The sequence below is a fragment of the Aplysia californica genome, unplaced genomic scaffold, assembly GCF_000002075.1.
Source record: "Aplysia californica isolate F4 #8 unplaced genomic scaffold, AplCal3.0 scaffold00599, whole genome shotgun sequence".
NCBI classification, from domain to species: domain Eukaryota; kingdom Metazoa; phylum Mollusca; class Gastropoda; order Aplysiida; family Aplysiidae; genus Aplysia; species Aplysia californica.
This window is the reverse complement of record NW_004797869.1, coordinates 2,549-22,456: the sequence shown is the minus strand read 5'-3', so window position 1 is coordinate 22,456 and position 19,908 is coordinate 2,549. Positions and strand designations below refer to the sequence as shown.

Below are 19,908 nucleotides of genomic sequence, written 5' to 3'. Positions count from 1 at the left end.
CACACAAACACACACACACACACACACACACACACACACACACACTATAATCTAAAACAGTAGAGCAATGATAATGCACTTCTTCAAAATTGAAAGAACAAAACAGCTTGGATGAGCTGACAATAATAATACTTTATTATGGCCACATAGCTTGACAGCAGGGGTTCCAAAGAGTAAACAACTAAGTGTAAGTGTTAGGAACATTTTAAACACAAAACAGTTTGAACTTCAATGGATCTCTATTATATCCTTATTATATCCAACAGTATATAACAGTAATCAACTAAAAAGCAAGGTTGAGGTCCAGCCCCCCAATATGTGAGAAGTCACATATTGTTTTAGTAAGAGTTTTACGGCACTTGCAACACAGTAAGGTCATAAAAGTGCCGAAGATTCGAGGTGTTACAAGAGAGTAACAAACATAAAAAAAGGAGGGGAGATATGGAAGATAGACGTTTGATACGAAAGAAGAAGCAATATAATACGATTTTGAAAACTGTGCTTAATTACCAGGGTAACATTTTTATAATTTTGCTCTTCGCTTTTTAAACTAACTACGTAAGTATAGAGAAGTTAACTGAAACAAACTATTGTATATTTCCAACAAATACACATAATAATACCATTTTGAAGTGTTATGCTCATTTTTTTTTTAAACAACAACAAAAAATCATAACCAGAGTAAGATCACAGAAAAATGGCACGCATTTTTTGCATTTCATTATAAAATAATTTGATAATTTGTAACAAAACATTCAAATGAATCAATTCTTAAAATCAAAATTCTCATTGCCTTCTGCTCTTTCAGCAGTGTAACTCTTATCAAGAAGCAAGAAGTTTTGGACATTTTAAGTAACACTGAGGTGAAAGAGAGAGACAAGGCAGCTGAAGTGTTTAACCCAGGTACAACAGGAACAGCACAAGAGAGACATGTGAGAAGTAGCACAAATACAAGTACACACATACACCCACACAAACACTCACTTCTACAGAACACAAGCAAGTACACACAGGTGTACAAACAGATGCACGCACATACACCCATGGGATTTTTTCCTTTCCTCAACTCTTCTTTATCCTTCTGTCTTCTCAAGCCACAATTTTTCATGTGGGCAACAGTGAGCAAAGTAGTAGTAAAATACTAAACAAACAATTGGTACACATCATATCACATAAAATTCGCCAAAATCAGGACCGATACAGTATTTAGTCTCTTTCTTCAATATTCAACAAAACTCTCTGACCTAAATTCAAAGTCGACAACTGGGCACTGGGGTCATTCAGTAAAACTCTTGGATATGACATGGCAATGGTGTAAACATTCTGACTGAACCCCTGAGTGGTGATGAAGTCTAGAACATTCTGAGGACAAAGAAAAACGTTTTCAATCTAATCATCTTCATCAGTATTTCTCACTGCATACAAAAGTACAGGCCATCAAGAAGGGCTCTCCATGCACTTCTTCCCTGGACTAAATTTCCCTCTGAGAAAGTATTATCTTATCTTATTGTCTCCACCTCTGTCCAGCTGTATCCCATCTCCTTTAAGTTGGGATCTAAACCCTTCCTCCATGTACTTTATCGTCTTTCTTTCTTTCTCTTTCCATGTGGATTCCATCTTAAGGCTTGGTGGGTAATGTTTGTCTTCAATTTTTTTAAGACAGGTGTGTCCAATCCAATTCCATTTGTTCTTTCTTTTTTCAATATCTATTTTTTGCTGATTTGTTTGCTCCCATAGTTGTTTATTTCTTATGGAGTCAGGTCAATTAACTTTTAGCATTTTTCTTAAGCAGCGATTAATAAATGCCTGTAGCTTTTAAGAAATTGTACACACTTGGCTTAGCAACAATTGTTTCCAAAATTCAAAGAAAAGATTTTTAGGGGGCTCTCGTGGCCTAGAGGTTAAGGTGTTGGCCTCTCATTCAAAAGGTCCTGGGTTCGAATCCGGGTAGCGACCGAAAAATTTTCTTCACTAAATTTGTCTCCTTTCACCTCATTTCCTGGCCTCTAGCAATGTTCTGTCGTCTGCTTTCGTCTCCTCTTTCTGCCCCCACCCCCTCACCTCCTTTGCCCCTTCCTCTTGGCTCCTGATTCTTTCTGCAGCCTTTCTACTGCTACTCCTTCACTTCTTCTTACCGCTGTCTTTCAGCTACACCCCTGATCTTCTGGTAGGAAAGATCTACACCTAGCCTTCTCGGACAAGGGCGAAAAATCTCGGAGGTCCCATGTGCAAGTTGGGCACGTTAAAGATCCCTTGGTGGTCTAAAATCGATAAGAGTAGGCTTCGGCCGCCACCCGGGCAAAATTCCAAATTTCCTACCAACTGAAAATATTAGGTGTGTCCCGTGCGCTCATATGACCTTATGCAGTTGCGAGCGCCGTAAAACACTTTACAAAAACAAACAAAAAAGATTTTTAAAGAGAAAAAAAATATCTTGAAGATCAATGGGACTTTATCTCTAAAGTAAGAATGACCACAACTTTTTTCCAATCATATGTCTAATTTTATGAGTCTCAAATTTCAATAGTGTGGTCTTCCGCCAATAGCTTGTTGAATGAAGCACCATCAGGCTTAATGTCCACTAGCAATACAGAACCGAATTTTTCCTAATATAATTATCACTTAATTAAGAGCATGTCGTAAATCTGTTCACTACATATCTGTTCCAGCGCTAGAGGCTATTAACAGAAACAGATTAGCCATAAAGTGACTCATTTAGCTAGGACCTGAAGGAAGGGAAACAAACAACACATGCCTTCCATTAATGCCTGAAACAGCAGCATTGCCTTTGGGAAAAGATGTTTAGGGACAAGGTGTGAGACAAAATTGCACAATGAGAAAAGCCAGTAACCAGCCAATCATGGCAGGCGGACAGAGTGAGAGGGCTGCGCTGTAATTATAATGAGCATTGTCTGCAATCGCTCAGCATAAGAAAACTTCACATCTCGGATTAGCTCAACTGCTTTGAAGGAACAAATTGCAGGAAATCATGTATCAGAATACTAACTCTAGTTTGCTCCTTCAGACTTCATTTAATAGCAAGTTCAGATAATAGCATGCTTTTCTTGTAATCCAAGGGGAGTGCTATTAGCTAGACACCATGTACTAGAACATTTGTACCAATTTACCTGTACTTGGTTTTCAAGGAAAAATTTTCGTTGGCAAGTTGTTCCAACTGGAGTTCTGAGTATGATAGTCACAACATTACAGCCAGTTCCCTCGGGCTCTTCTGGAAGTTTTATCACCTATGAAACGATATTATAAACAAGTTTTTAAAATTATTTCAGGTCAATCTTTAAAGTAGTGATGACTATAACAGTTAATCAATGCTAATCATGTTAACAGACATAAAGATAAGCAACACCTAGGCCTAAATAAAAGCTGAAAAATCCAATTAAGAAGAGGGCATTACTTTACCAATGAATGAAATGATTAAGTTTGAAATCACAAGAAACATCCATGAAGATCAGAGGCTCATATCACGACAGAAAGATCAAAATTATCACTGTCTAATGCTCACTATTATGCAGTCATACACAATTCTAAACTGAACTTTAAAAAACTTTCTAAAGCGTGTTGACGTTCAACTTCTTTGACTCCTAAGCCATAACAAATATTTCAGCCATCAACCACGGTAGTCAGAGCTATTTTCAAAAAAGCACAAAAACACAAATCTTCAAAGATTCCATTTAACTACTGATTCTAATAGAACTTCAAGAATAAAGCTCCAAAACGTACTAAAATTATATTCTGAGATAAAGCAGCCTAAATAACAGAGAATTTACCATGACCTCAAGCACAACTGATCACCATAAGAATGAAAACAATGTCCGTCCAAGTAACTGAAACCTCCCCCGTTCCTTTCCAATTCAAAATAAAAACAGCAGAAAAGACAAACAAAACCACTGGAAAAAACATCTGAAGCACCCAGCCTCTTATAGCCAAAAACAATGCACGAGTCACTGTACAACTAACCCTTCTTGCTACAGGTTCTTTGGGTTTGCTAGCAGCAGCAGCGACCCTCTGATTGATACATTCCTGCACAATTCTTTTCCTTGCTGCTCTCTGACCTGGAGACATCATGTGCTCATTATCATCTCCGCTGGACTCGGACTCATTTCCCTATCAAAAGGAGAATATGCCTTACACACGTTTGTTTGGAAACCATTCATTAAGTCTACTCATTAGAAGAAGTGAGAGGGAGAAGAGAGTGGGGATGTAAGTGGTGGTGGTGATGGTGCTAGAGGTGGGAAGGGAGAAACGGGAGCAGACAACTGCTACGGTATATGTAATGTTAGTATGTATACAGACAAGAATCATGCACCATACAGCAGCAACTTTCTAAATTCAGCTTAACTAGTGAACATAGTCAGATACTGTCAGTGGGTGGTTGGTGTGTGCTCTGGTGTGGTTTGCTCCTTCTTTCCTATCCAACATCTATAATCCTTATCTCCCTTCCTTCTTTTTGTGTTTGTTACTCTCTTGTAACACCTTTAATCTTCAGCACTTATATGACCTTTTTTTCACCACCACAAAAAAACAACACATTTTTACTATAATACTATTTATTTGTTCATAAAAGGTTAGTGAAAAGTCAGTTTGAATAATGATAGTCTACATTTCCCTCTCTCTTGTAACAGTTTGCTAAATCCTGGGAATCATGTCCTGAGCTTTAATGAGTTAATAAAAACTGTCCTCAGCACTAAATGTACAAAAGAGTACTAAACAACACAAGACTGCATTCATCACATGAGACTGCATTCCAGAAGTGGTCATTCACCCCGTAGGATCTGACAAGTTGTAAAAAAATAACCCGCAAACTTGGATGAAAAGAAAGTGTTACAGAAAAGCACCTAGTTATGCTTGATATTAATTAAACGCAGCCCACCAGGTTATGTCAAAAACTTTCAGATGCAAGGGTTTCTTGATTATAACTTAACTAAAAAGAAAGAAGAAATGAGGACATTGCGCAATAGAGAAAAGTAGACTCAACACCACTCGAATTTTATGAACTACCGGTAAATTAAAGCATAGGGCTTACTGATACACTTCACAAAAAACCTTTTGGCAAGTACTCATGCTGGGAAAACAATTAAATGAACTTCAGGACTTCAAGTGAAAGACTTTCACATCAGGCTCATGGAATTTGAGCAATATCCAGAAATATGTTCACTTTCGTGTACAGATGGATCTTCTAAAAACAATAAAAGCTACTTTCACAAAACAACATAGTGTAAGAATAAATAGCCCTGTGGAACAAGTGTAAAATTCCAAACCTCTTCCATACTGAAGATGGAGTCACATCAGTATCTAGTCTGGTTCATAAAGTAATATTCTGACCTAAACACAAAAATAACCTGAAATTACTAAACAAGTAATAATGGCATTTTAATCAAATTTCCAGTAAGCTTCTTACCCCCAAAGCATAACCTTCACCTTTCCACGCTGGACCAGAAAACCGCTCACATTTCTCTATCTTTCTTTTTCGCTTTTCTTCTTCTCTTGGAATAAGTACTCTGTCCATATAATCTTGAGCCTGTGGAAACACAAAAATCTAATCAAGAGCTTGTTATACAGCATGAAGTGGGAGAGCATATTGGATTGAATAAACATAGAATGTAAAAGAGAAAAAATGAATGTGCATTCTTTTTAGATGTTTTAAATTCATCTTTTCTCACAAAGTAATTTTTAAAAGGTAAGACTTCTGTGTTTTTAAAAGGTAAGACTTAAGAGCTAATTGGATTTTAACACGCAAAATTCTCTTACAAAAAAATGGCATTCTTTTCCATGTCTACAAACTGAGCTTAATGACTAAACTTTAAGACTTTTTTTACACCTGTTGATTCATTCACTTCATTTATTTTCACCTCTTACCTTTTCATCTTGCTTTTTCTGCAGCCTCTCCACAATATCCTCCTTTTCTTGTCTGTATCTCTCTACTACATTTGTATAGTCAGGAATGGTTTCCTGATCCCCTGACAGACAAAACAAAGTTTAGGGTAATTCACCCGTCAGATTAAAAAAATTAAATAAGAGTCTAGGAACTCTTTAGAAACATCAGAAGGATAACAAACCCTAAAACAAATAAAATGCCAACAAAATGTCCAACATAATCATATCAGTCAAGCCAAGTAAACAATAAATGTGGAACAAAGTGGGGTTTATTTTTTGTTTGTTTTTGTCTTTTTTAAATCTCGGCAATGATTTAGAAAAATGCTTAATTTCCAGTTGTCAAAATTGAGTTACTGCTATCATTATACATCTAAATAATATCCATGCACACTGTATCAAAAGACTTCGTTGAAATTCGAAATAACTTTTTTAAATCCAAGTTTTGCAAAAATAATTACTTACATTTGAACACCTGACGTCCATTTTTTACAATACAATTTCCAGTTGAGTCAAAGCAAGTTAAAAATCACAACATCTGTGCTTTTCCATGAATTAATAATGAACATGTTGACCCAAAGGCTATCATAACCGAAAGACAAGAATAGTGTAGATATAATGCACATCAGGCGCAGCCAATGGTTTGTCGAACTAACCAGCAGTAATTAACATCGACATTACTGTACTAGAAAACAAAGCAAGAAGTAACGAACTCTTATTCCTAGTCCTCTGTACTTTACCCAAAAACTCTTGCTTCCTAAACCACAACACAGTCAAAACATGCACTCCCCCTGCAAATATGAAATCTGTGTGATGACGAAATGTCAACCGATACCACACCAATGATGCAGTACCGTGCACATCAAGCTTAGAATAACCTACTATACAATGTTCTTAACACCTGCACATTGAACAAAGCTTGCACATAATTTCCATTCATAATCAAACGTTCTTTATTGAACTTCTAGGAACACTAGTTTTACATGGGGACCTGTGTTCAATGCTTATTATAAAACTAAGTGCTGTCTGAGTTAAGAGTGGAAAAGGGGAGGGAGTATATTGTTTTGGGCCAAGATGAAGATTCTCTCCTTGTTAAAATTCCCTCTTACATGATTGGACAATCCCTGGTATAGCCAGTGTGGAGTCTAGGCCAGGTAAGGTAGCAATCCATACCTTCCAACCACTCCACGACCACAAATAGGGAGTTATTTTTAAAATCCTCAAAAAAATAGGAGTTGGGGGGGGGGGGATAATTATAGTCTCCATAACATCAGTAGATTAAGATTCCATATATCAAACCAAGCATATTATATGCATGTATTTGCAAACCATCATCATCTAGATCTGCAACAAATATTCAAAGCAACTACACACAAATATAGAGATCATACCTGTGTTGTTCCATTTTGAAAAGACCTTGTTAAGTTTTGAAGCCAACCAGTTCAGAAGTAGCACTGTCACTACTACAACAAACAGACCTTGCAAGGAGACTTTCAGAACTGTGAGAAATAAAATATCATAAAATGGTGATACTTGAAACAAGTGCCAAACTTATAAGAACAAATTTCAACTCTGAAAAATGTGTTTTTACTTGAGACCAGAACAAAATACTTCCCACATAAGTAAAGGAATCAGCACCTCATACTCTTTGAATTACATCTGGCTCATGAACTCTTTCTAAAATGTCTCAATTATCTGGAAATTTGAATTTGAGTTTAAATAATGAGAAGCACTTCAAAACAAAAACAGCCACTGAATGCAGGGGAAAAGCACGATAGACTGGCAGAAATACCTGAAGGTCAAAAAAGGTCAGAGAGAACCCCCCCTCACAACGATTCCCTTCTAATGAGCGCTGTGAAAGAAATGACTATGCTATTTGCCAAAGTGTTGCTGTTTATTCTGATCAGAAAAACAGTCGCTACCCAGATTCGAACCTAGGACCTTTAAAAGAGAGGTGAACACCTTAATCTCTAGGCCTTGGAACCCCCACTTACGATTTGTGTGTATGAAATGTGGGCAAGGCTTAAAGATTATGACGGATCAAAAGGCTTCCCTCACCAGCAGCTGAAAATTTATGGTTACTGATTGATCAACTTCGGTAAACACTGACCCAGGCTACATTATCATTTATTTGAGGGAATAAGAATAACAACAGGTGAATAGATGATGACGGCTCGTACACTGCGTTAGGAGCAAATACATAATTTGTGTCACGACATGGAATCAGGGGCTAGTCAATTTTGTGGCAAACGGAGTTAATTGGTACCATCTTAAAGCCTGCTCATTTGCCTTGTATTTGGTGGGGGAAAAAAATCCATTTATTTTGGATAGGAAGATTTTCAGAAGTAAAATTAGTAAGAAAATGGCCGCCAAAATTGAGTTATTTCTTTAGCTTAACTTTGAGAGTCCATGGAAACAAAAAATTTACATCTTTAATGCCTTTCTTCTTCTTCTTCTCGATCGCATCACACTTGAAGTCTGGTATCTGTTATAAATTGGGCCGTCCTGCTCAGTTCATCTGTCGGCCCGTATAGCTTCTCTTGCAGCGTCAGTGGGGTTGGCCACGTTTCCTGTCTAAGGGCCCTGTGTGTCTTGCAGTGCTGAAGGATGTGTTCAACAGTTTGGTCCGCCTCTCCACACTGGCATTTTGGTGATTGTACTAGTTTAAAACATTTGTACATATGTTGTCTCAGTCTTGTGTGTTGTGTCCTTAGTCTGAAGATAATCACTTGTTCTTGGCGGGACAGCTCATGGTAGCCATCAGGTGTCTGAGGTGCTTTAAATCTATATGTGTATTTATAATAGTTTTTATTTCTGTGTAGTTAACGCTGTTGTCTGGTTGCTCTTTCTGTGCTCCTAGTTTGGCCATCCTGTCTGCCTGCTCATTTCCCAAGACACCACAGTGGGATGGAATCCACTGCAGCATGATCCTCAGACATGGGATGTCCTCAATTTCTTTTCGTAGCCTTGGTAGTTTGCCGGAAGTGATTGCCTGCAGTACTGACATGGCATCTGTTAGGAACACTACTTGGCAATAAAATTTAATGCCTTTAATTCAATATTTTTCAGTAAAATCCACACAGAACTGTGTTTTTTAAGGGCATGAAGGTGTTGAGCCCCCCCCCCAAAAAAGAAAATTCGGTAAAAATTCCCAAATTTGCGGGAAAATGCCGGTTTCTTGACTTTCATTATTTTGACTAGCGCCTGATTTCATCCAGCTGTTTCACATTTGTGATTTATTTATTACAAAGTGTCGGGCTGAGCCGTAAGAGATTTGTGTAGCCATGTGATACAGGCAATTTTGTTTGTTGGTTGATAAAATATGGTGTCCGTGGCTGACAGGTGACTGTTTTCCACAATGAAATTAAGTAGAAAAAAATATAAAGGGGGGGGGGAACGAAAACTGGCTGTTTGTGCAGGTGACCATTATACAGGTGGCCATCATGGTATGCTGCAGGTTCAACTGTATTATACACACATTTATACACACAGATATAATATCATCTATTTATTTATTTATTATTATATATGTGAGGCAGTGTGGTGAAATCAGGCACTCGTCAAAATAATGAAATAGAAGAAAACAACATTTTTCTTCCCATTTGGAAACTTTTGTCGAATTTTCATTTTCTGACTCAACACCTTTTATGTCCATTTGAAAACAATTGCGGTGTGGCTTTTGCTGAAAAACGTTGATTAGGCACAAAAGGGTACGTGCGTAGATCTATAAATTTACAGTTTCCAAGGAAGCTTTGAAAGTCACCAAACTTTGGCTACCATTTTCTCTCTTATTTCAACTCTGAAACCAGCAGGTGATTCCTATACTATACCTCCTTCAATACAAAATCTCAATTTTAATTCAAGATCGGATAATTTTTTCATTGAAAGCAAGACTAATGAAAAAGCTTTATATAAGATGATACCAATAGCTCCATAAGTCCAAATATGACGAGCGCCTGATTCCATCGCATCATGACACAGACACACACATATTTCTTAACATAGCCTATATTCATGTTTGGCCCTCAAAGCAGCCCATCTGAGCCATCTCAATCAGTTGGGGGCCTATGTGGTATTGACAGTTAAAGTCTACGAAAACAAGAATTGAGGGTCTGGAACACTGGTCCGAATGAGGGGGGGGGGGGTGTTATGATGTTATGTATTCTTAATATAGACGAGCACAAGACGATAGTAAACATTCAGCCATACTGATTTCATAGGGAAGGGAAGTGTTTATTTTCGTATCGAACATCTTCACTAGATCTATATTCGAGTATAAGTATCGAATATCATGACATCCCCTTTACTTAATAGAAAAATTCAAAATGGATATTTCCAATCTTTTTTTAATCTTTCCATTTCTGAACTTAACAAAATAAGACGTTAACGAAAATTTAAAAAACTTGGTCCCAACTGAACACTCAACAAAAGAATATCTCTTAGCAACAATTTATGTTATCACCATTATTCGTTTGACTATCTCGTCAATTATTATTATAATAATTTCAAATCTAGCAAACTGGATTATAGGCTCACATGGACATAAGCTTGATGTGATTCGATGACATTTGAAATGATTAAGATTTCTTCACCAATTAATAATTTAAATGATTATTTCCTCCATACTTATACTCGAATATAGTGAAGATGTTCGATACGATAGTAAACATTCAGCCATATATTGATTTCATAGGGAAGGGAAGTGTTTATTTTCGTATCGAACATCTTCACTATATTCGAGTATAAGTATCGAATATCATGACGGGGGTAGGGGGGGGGGGGGGATGATAATAAGATATATAATAAAGGAAGACAAAAATCATTAGCGCTGTTGAATTGTTGAGATTGTCATTAAATGATTTTTTGGCATCATCGTCAGCAGAGATTTTCAGTTCCAAATTGTATTATAATTATGCGAATCAAAACTTTAAATGGATTCATTACTTCAACACTATTAAAACTCTTTTAGTACCACAATGCAGCACATGACTGTATGGTTCTCTGAAAAAGCAGCAATGTATCTGTGCATGGTACAGAAAGAGTTAAATTTTATTAAATAAATAAAAGTTTATTCTTTTATGTTCTAAGTAGATTTCTAGAATCTATAAGATCTAGATTATAATTTTATAGATCTAGATCTAGATCTAGATCTAGAAATCTAGATATCTAAAGGTAAACAAAGTAATCTCCAGTTTTGGCCCCAGAGTAATAATATTATGAGTTACTTCGGTCAGTCAGGTTAGGGCGGGTAGGGTAGGGTAGGGGTAGAGGTAGGATATTGCATTGTTGTTAGGAGTCTAGATCTAGAATCTAGTCTAAGTAGATATATCTAATAGTTGGGGTTCAAAATCGGATTATCTTTAAAAATGTTCAAGCTGTAAATTATTAGGAGGCGACAGTCTGCAGTGAGTCGCCATTTACCACAGAATAAATAAAATTAGATTCTATTCTTCTTTCGTCATCGCGATTCTGTGACTGTCTTCCTCCTAAGTCCTTTACTTTGCATCTTCTCTGTTGATGCCTGTGGACTCAAAATCATGAGTGATTTCCATACTGGTGGTAGAAACTAGATTAGATCTAGAATCTCGATTTCTAGGTGCGAACTAACACCAATCAACTTTTCCAAGCAAACAATATGATTCAGTATTAGTTCTAGATCTATATCAAAGGGGAAAAACTTCCACTCCTCACTTGCAACGTCCATGGGGGGAGCAAGGTTATCAAAGATAACGTTCTGTGATCTTCCCGTTGTGGTTCTGCTGTGTTTACAAAATTGGAGACACGGAAGCAAAGAATGATAGGGCCCAGCCTAGGGTGGGATTCGGTTGACAGCTTAGGTTTGTGAACTATGACATGAGTCTGACCCCTGAAGGCCACGATCATGGTATAGCCCATTTAGCATTAACCTAATTTCTCGTTTTCATTTTAGACAAGTCCAAACTACGATTGTTTAGACATTTCCTTCTGTATGACTCGTTTATTGTGAATTCTTAAGCTTTCAGGAAGCTCACTTTATAAGCAACAGTAAAAAGTAGCCTTTAAAAAATAAAAGAAATAGAGGCTCATGTTCGAAAAGCTGTCACCCCTCCACTTCAGTTGAACTCATTCGGGAACCAATTGGAACGTTACAACTAGTCATGTGACATGTGCAAACTGTATAAGAGTTGGCTCACTACCTCGTATCGTCCTCTTTTCCACCACAACAGATAGAAGGGTGAAGAAACTAAAAAAGGAAACAACACACAAAATGGCTGTTAACGGCGTTAAAAATGGTAGTCACTATACTGAATTGAATCGACACTACGCAGAAGAATGCAGCCAAGATGATGTTGGGAGTTTCCTCTTCACATCGGAATCTGTAGGGGAGGGCCATCCTGGTAATTTTCTTTTGAATTCTGTTTGCGAGTGGAGAAACACTGTCGAGCTTGCGCTTATTTTCGCACATGTTCCAGAATAGTAACTAACTTAGTTATCTCCCTTCTGTTTAGGGAGTAACGAATTCCAGACTACGCTTGTGCTGCACACCCATCCCAAAGGGGACTTTTTTCACTATATGTTCTTATTTTACATGGCAATTTTGTTTCTTATAAAGTCTGAACTAAATTAGCTCACCAATTTTTTATATTAGATTGCTGTTCGCTCCTAGACTTATCCGTCCGTAAAAGAGCGGGTTGGGTGAAGGGAGGTAACTGAACTAGAGATATCTAGACCTGGGTTATGGGTTTGGTTCTCGTACTCGCACATTTCCCGAATTTTGTTGTGGACTCGAAATGAACGTGTTTAAAACCGTTTCCGTGATGTCAGTTGAACCTAATTTTTTATGATGTTTTGTGTGAGTCACAAAAGAACTCACCAGCGAGACTAGATTCTAGGCCTAGATCCCTAGATCATCTAGAATCTAGATAGATCTAAAGACTAATTATTTAATAATCTGTTACGTCTAGAATCTAGAGATCTGGATAGGCCTAATTACTGGTAGATTGTCTAGATCTAGAATCTAGTAGATATCTAGATCTAGCTTATGTCACAAATATGTTTCTTAGTTTTTATTGTGGATTTTCCTCAGACAAGATCTGCGATCAGATTAGTGATGCTATCTTGGATGCTCACTTGAAGCAAGACCCCAATGCCATGGTAGCTTGTGAAAGTGTAACAAAGACTGGCATGATCCTTGTCGCTGGAGAAATTTCTTCCCAAGCCAATGTGGATTACCAAAAAGTCATCAGAGACACCATCAAACAAATTGGATATGATGATTCCTCAAAAGGTAAAGAAGTGATTGACTTTTTAAAAAGGCCTCGTTTTAAAAATTACTCTTTAGTAGTGTCTGTTGACACTAGCAACCACATATGAATGTGCCCTTTGTAGAGTTGTCATTGCTCTGCTACATTTTTTTGTCATTTTTGTCTTACTGACCAAGGCATCGGACTTGGTAAGTAGGAGTTGGAGGGTGCCACTGATAAGCCCTACTTATTTACTTTCCCTGTGGTGTTTTTCTTATTCCCTGAGCTAATGAATGAACTTTGTGGCTTCCCTTTTTCTTTACTCAAACAATATAAAGAGCCTTAGACCTGACCTCAGTGTAGCTAGTTATAGACTTTATAGGCTGGTCAACTTCTTTCATGCTTCGTGTTCCAAGAAATGGACTTGCAAAAAAGTTGTTTTATTTTCTGATTTATTTTGTTGAAAAAAGTTTTTCAGGTCCAGTGTTTCAAGTGTATGCTTTATTAATTTTGCAGGCTTTGACTACAAGACCTGTAATGTGTTGATTGCCCTGGAAGAACAGAGTCCAGACATCGCCCAAGGTGTCCACGTTGGAAAAGATCAGGATGACATCGGAGCAGGTGACCAGGGTCTCATGTTTGGTTATGCCACAGATGAGACTGCTGAGTGCATGCCTCTCACTGTTGTTCTCTCCCATCAGCTTAATGCCAAGATTGCTGAGCTCCGCCGCAGCGGTGTGCTTCCCTGGGCAAGACCAGACACAAAGACTCAGGTTGGTTGATGCTTATTGTTATGTAATTCAGACCTTTTGGTTAGTGCAAAGTTTGTGAGAGCTGCTAACCCTTTAGCTGGTGACCCATTGAATTCTCTTGGGTGTTTTGAGAAAAGGGGGGGGGGGGAAAAAATGGCTGGAAAAAAGGGGGTATTCTTTGTTGGTGAAGCATGGGCTGGGAAGATTGCTATTCTTTACCAATGTTTGCTTTTTCTTTCTTTTTTTTCTGAGCGTAAGTTGAGCATTTGATTGAATCTGCAAAATATATTAATGATACATGAAGTATGAATATATTGTGCATGAGTGTGATGCAGAGTAAGAAAAATTGGTTACTGTTTGTGTTTCCGTAACTCACTTTATCTCTGAGGGGGGGAAACCAGGGCCCTCTTCTCTTAGTATAAGATCTAAAAATTGACATAGGGGCCTATACGTCACAAAATTAAATGGTCATTTAATCAAAACAAGTAAACCTATTTCGATAGTCCATGTAATGAATGAACTCCGGTAAAAGAGATCTGTTTTTGACAATTGGTGAAAAGTAATTTTAAGTCACCAGTCGAAAATGACTCAGGTTCCAGATTTGGACTGGGAGCAGCTTGCCAGAGATGAGGAGTTGAGTAAGTGTCTTAAAATGTATTTTTCCATGGGAAAATTCAAAGGTTAAGTATGCCTTGTTTTAAGCTCTTGAGTGCTTATTGTTATTAATGTTTTGGCTGTTTGATTTCAGGTGACAGTTGAGTACCGATACATCAAAGGTGCTGCTGTGCCACAAAGAGTCCACACCATTGTCATCTCTGCTCAACATGACGAAAACGTCACTCTTGAACAGCTGAGGAAAGATTTGAGAGAAAAGGTTATCCAGGCTGTCATCCCCTCTAAGTACTTGGATAGTAACACTGTATTCCATCTGCAACCCTCTGGAAAATTCATCATTGGAGGACCTCAGGTATGAGTGGCAATGCATCTAGGCTTTGGGGAATTTCGTAACAGTAATCAAATACAAGAAAGAGCAGTCAATACCTAGACGGTATCCTCAGAAAATCTAGTTGATGATAGGAATCAGTGTACAGTCAAACCTCGTTTTACCAGCAGGTTTTGTTTCTATATAAATATAGTATCTGTGCCTTTATATATGTCCAGCAAACTGACCTCCAGGGTTACACACTGCTTCCACTCATTGGCTGCTTGATATTTTCCCTTGACATTAGGCAGTAGAGGCTATTTACCAGAGAAATGCAATCGAAACCAATAGCACTATTCCACAAGCTTCATGCATGTCCCAAGGATAACAGTTTATAACAATGTTTGACTGTGTTAGGAATGGGACTACACCCAACTTAGTTTTTAACTTTCCAAGACCTTTTTGAATGTATTCGTAAATCTGTAACTGGCTCTCAAATTATTGTTATACTGGAGGGGGTGGCGGGGGATTGTTATGGTAAGTAATTTGTATTATTTTTTGTGGGAGAAGAATGTTACGTCGGTTGTAGTATTCTGTCAGGTTTGTTTTATTGACTATTTTTGTCGCTTCAGGGTGATGCTGGTCTTACTGGACGTAAAATCATTGTCGATACATATGGTGGATGGGGTGCCCACGGCGGTGGTGCCTTCTCTGGCAAAGATTTCTCCAAGGTGGACAGGTCTGCTGCATATGCTGCTCGCTGGGTTGCTAAGTCTCTTGTCAAGGCTGGTCTGTGCAAGCGTGTTTTAGTTCAGGTAAGCACACAATTTTCATAATGTAATCCCTATTGGTAGTAAATTTGGACATAACATTAACTTTAACTCACTGAGTGCCGTTAGTTGAAATCGCAATTTCATCCCGGGTCCAAGGGTGTTCATGAAAATTCATTGTCTGATAGCTATTTTAAGTAAATACTCAAAACTTTCACTGTTTGTCATTTTTAATGTTGTGTTTTATGATGTGAAAACAGGTAAAACTAGGAATTATATGAGCCATTGGTTAAGGAAGTGCATGAAGCAGTCTCAAAGGCACATTTTATTTTGCCCGGGATCTAAGTTTGATGACCATCTGGTATGCCTTGTTCAATATCAGAACCCACTGAAACAGTTTTTCAACTAGAGGCTGGAAGGTGTTAAGTTCAACCTAAAATTGCCGCGAAATAATGTGACAAGACTACAAAATACTGTCCTCACCTAGAAAAACAAAAGCTTCTCTTATGACTCAAAGGAACTACCTAATTAAACCGGCATTCAGTAGCATGCCTTTCCTTTCCACTAGTGTCGAGATCATTCATGGGTCAGTAAATTGTGGGTTCGGTGTTTCTCAAATGTATTGGCCTTCCGATGCTGTGTCGGCGTGGCAGTTAATGAGTAATTTAAAAATTATTTTTAACATTTTCTGCCAAGGATCTATATATATAAGCCTATATTGGTTGAAGTTAATTTTACTTTATGATTATGGGGTACTGGAGCTTTCCCTTAAAAGTTATGGATGGTAAAAAATTTTCCTTTATGAATTTTGGTGCGTGAATTTTTCTTTTGTTCTGTCACAAATACTGGATGTCTCAGCTTGGAATGTGTTTGAAAAGGCTTAGAAGTAACTGTCACTTGCACTCGTGCACTTTGAAACTAGAAGTGATAATCTTTGTATGTTCCAAGCTGACTAGGTAGTTCCCATTTACCCTCTGTTATCAATAGTCACTGACGGATCTCGTAACGTGCGCCTGAGACTGCCTTGATTGGGCATTTTTGTCCTGTTAATTTTTTTTAATTTGACAAATATTAACTAATTAAAACCGGATAGTCACGACTATAATAGGAGAAATGTATAACAGTAACTTGGCCGTATTGTACCATAATGGAATCTGGCCCGTTGGAATCAGTATTCTTTTCTCAACAGTAGCATTTTTCCAAACCATTTCCTGTGGTAAAGGTGGGGGTGGGGTGCGGTTGTTTGTTTTGTTTTTTATGAGTTTGTAAAAGTGTATGGGTGGTATTTTAGATTGTTTCCCATGTCCTCGGGATTCATAACATCATTTTAAGTAGTAAGGCCCTTTTTATCAATACTCTGTGACATTATATTAATAGTATTTGTTTTGTTTTTGCCTCATCAGGTTTCATATGCCATTGGCATTGCTGAGCCCTTGTCCATCACAGTCTTCAGCTATGGTACCTCACAGAAATCAGAGCGAGAACTTCTGGATATAGTTAAAAAGAACTTTGACCTCAGGCCCGGACGCATTGTCAAGTGAGTGTTCTTTCTCTTTGTGTATTCCATGAGTTATTACATCTTGTAGTCCCAGAGGAGATGGGAACCCAATATTTTGGGGCATTTGTGTGGGCCTTAGTATTGTTCTGGGGAATATTATATCGAAACCTATGTGATGAGGTAGAAAGCCAGTTAAATATTGCTGTCAGTGATGTGTGGGGTGCAGAACAGCCATTGACCTTGCATCTGAATTTGTTGCCATTTTTTTTCTTCCATTTAATTCTTATTTCTTGCTTAAAAAGATAGTGTGTAGGTCTACTTTTTGTAGCATTTGTCAAGAGATTTTTTCATACAAAACCTACTCTTTGGTGGCACATGTATAGTACAGCTACCCTCGTTCTGATGCCTTGTTTCCTCCTGAAAGTACTGAAAGGAAGTATTATTCAAAACAGAATCTTGGAATAGTAGATTCTGTCTCTAATTATGTCCTTATATTCCATTGATTTTTTTATTTTTTTAATGTGTTGGGTTTTTTTTATGTCTGTACAGGGAGCTGAAACTGAGAAACCCAATCTACCAGAACACTGCCTGCTATGGACATTTTGGACGCAATGAGTTCACCTGGGAACAGCCCAAGAAGTTGATATTCTAAGATTCTTGCTGCTTAGTATGGATGTGTCTGGACCAGTATTTTGTTGTGGGATTTTTAAAAACTTTTTTTTTACATTTTATTTTTGTACAAGGGGTAGAACATTGGCCATAACTTCAGTAACATCAAATCCAAAATTTTTATTGGTTGTTATTGCTCAATTTGACATTGTTGGAGCTTTAGTAGAGAATTGGTTCTGCATGATTCAGTGATACCCAGCAAAATCATTGTTGATTCACAGTGAAACCAATTCTACTAAGATAAGGACTGGTGGCAGATCTCTCTGCCAAGCTCAAAACCAGGGCCCTGTTATAGAGGCAGGGCTATTGGTTCCACAAGTTATAGGCTTATAGTTCTCTACTTCTTGTACCAGGTTCATGTCTTCGGCTTTGAACTTGTGGGGTAAATTTTAGATGTAGAATTCCATTCCTGTATGTAAAGTTTTTTTCTAGCTGTCTGAGCCAGGCAGATATGTGCTTTTTGTGCATATCTTTCCCTGGCTGTTCATAAAGTTGTCCCCACTTTTTTTTTTCTTTTTTTTTTTTTTTACACAAGCATCTATGTAGACCAACCTTGGGATTTTGGGGCTTTTGGCCCTGTATGCCACAGTAATTAGAAGGATAGGCTGACGTGGACGACATACCATAGATTTTTTGTTGTTTTTTTTAACATAGTAGTGGTGTGTTTGTATTGGTACTGTTGTCTGCCTTGGCTTTGTTGCTGCCTTCTAGTTATTGCAAATGTGCTAACTTTTTTTTTCTTCTACCAGTCCTAAGCACGTTTGTCTTGTGTTTATGAAAATTCATGGAAAAGAGCACTCTTTATAAACACTCGGGCCTACATCCCAATGATGCAGCTACATTTTTGAAGTGTGTTACTTGGGTTTTTGTTGGGGTTTTTTTTTTCTTTTTTACATTGAATGTTCACATGAATGATGTTATGTTGCCATAGTTCAGTTCATTTTTCTTCGTACATATGAAATACTAAAATATTTTCATTTTAGAGCAGAATATGTGTTCCTCTTACTTAAAATGGGGTAGTATGGGTAGGTGCTACCATACATAATCTAGCTGTTATATCTGAATAGAAGCTTTATTCTCCATTGGTTTATGGATTCATCCCCAATCTCTGATAGACCTAGTGAGATTTTTTTCACAGAGGATAATTTGTCTTCAGCCTCTTTGTCTTTCAGTTCGTTTTGACTGAGTTCCTTCTTTGACCACCTCTGTTGAGTCCATTGCATTACTGTAAAGAACTCATTTGATGTATCCACGGTTTTAATAAACGCAGTTTTTAGTTCTTTGTTATCTTCTATATTTTTCGGTCAATATTTATATAACCAGTGGATTGACTTTATACTTTACAGTACCAACGTGAGATGATTGCGAGTGATCTCAGTATACATGTATGGCTGGAGTGGTAGCTTTTTTTAAATGAGTATTTGTGCAAATGTTCCGTGCGATGTGTGATGGATTTGGTACAAAACTGACTAAAAAGCCATAATAAAAACTATAAATTATGAAATGTGTTCTCATATTTTGTGCAGGTTTTTTTATGTTTAAGTCACAAGTATTGTACTCACTATCAAATTTTCTTTCCTGTCTCACAAATGTTCAATGTGACCACCACCAGCTGCATGGGCAACATAAATGCCACAAGAGAACTTATCCCAGATGCGTTTCAGCATATCATGGTCCATTAAGTTGAATGGTTGTTGTTATTCAAAGTTTAATTAAGAGTTCACGGTTAGTTGGTCGTGGTGGAACATTAATGTGATCTTCTACATGTCCCCACGAGAATAAAAATGTCAGTGTGATCTGGAGGTCTGGCAGGCCAAGCACAGAGGCAACTATTATTAGCTCTGTAGGCCCCTAGGCCCTTTCTCTTCTGTCCAATCCATCGCTCTGCGCTGGGGCACTTTTTCATTTAATAACGTAAAGCTCGAGCCATCAGGTGCCAATGGGGCAGTGCTCCAGAGAGAGACAGCTATTCCAAAAGAGTTAACATTCCAGACAATGGCAAGAAACCGAACGTGTTAGTGTTACATGTAGTGGAACGATGGTACATACGAGGGCTGTCCCACGGAAAACCGGAATTTGGTTGTAATTTGAAAACTTCAATATTTTCACATTCTGTAAACGCACACTTGTAAAACAATCATTTAGAAATTACCCGATTGAGCACCATGAGCATCACACAAACCAA

General features: G+C 37.7%; 2 protein-coding genes across 2 annotated transcripts; one reads left to right on the top strand and one right to left on the bottom strand.

The window, feature by feature from the left end:
• Positions 1-112: 112 nt before the first annotated feature.
• On the bottom strand, positions 113-11,749 carry LOC101849081 (UBX domain-containing protein 8). The gene is made up of 7 exons (XM_005107383.3): positions 11,581-11,749; positions 7,281-7,388; positions 5,875-5,975; positions 5,417-5,536; positions 3,976-4,122; positions 3,129-3,245; positions 113-1,362 (listed from the first exon to the last, which is right to left on the bottom strand). Exons 1-7 carry the CDS (start codon positions 11,591-11,593, stop codon positions 1,207-1,209), a joined length of 762 nt encoding a protein of 253 aa, XP_005107440.1. The 5' UTR covers positions 11,594-11,749; the 3' UTR covers positions 113-1,206.
• Positions 11,750-12,068: 319 nt separating this feature from the next.
• LOC101848841 (S-adenosylmethionine synthase) lies at positions 12,069-19,227 on the top strand. The gene is made up of 7 exons (XM_005107382.3): positions 12,069-12,266; positions 12,956-13,156; positions 13,629-13,885; positions 14,613-14,831; positions 15,419-15,601; positions 16,960-17,093; positions 17,604-19,227. The coding sequence occupies exons 1-7, from the start codon at positions 12,137-12,139 to the stop codon at positions 17,704-17,706; spliced, it is 1,227 nt and encodes a 408-aa protein (XP_005107439.1). The 5' UTR covers positions 12,069-12,136; the 3' UTR covers positions 17,707-19,227.
• Positions 19,228-19,908: the final 681 nt, after the last annotated feature.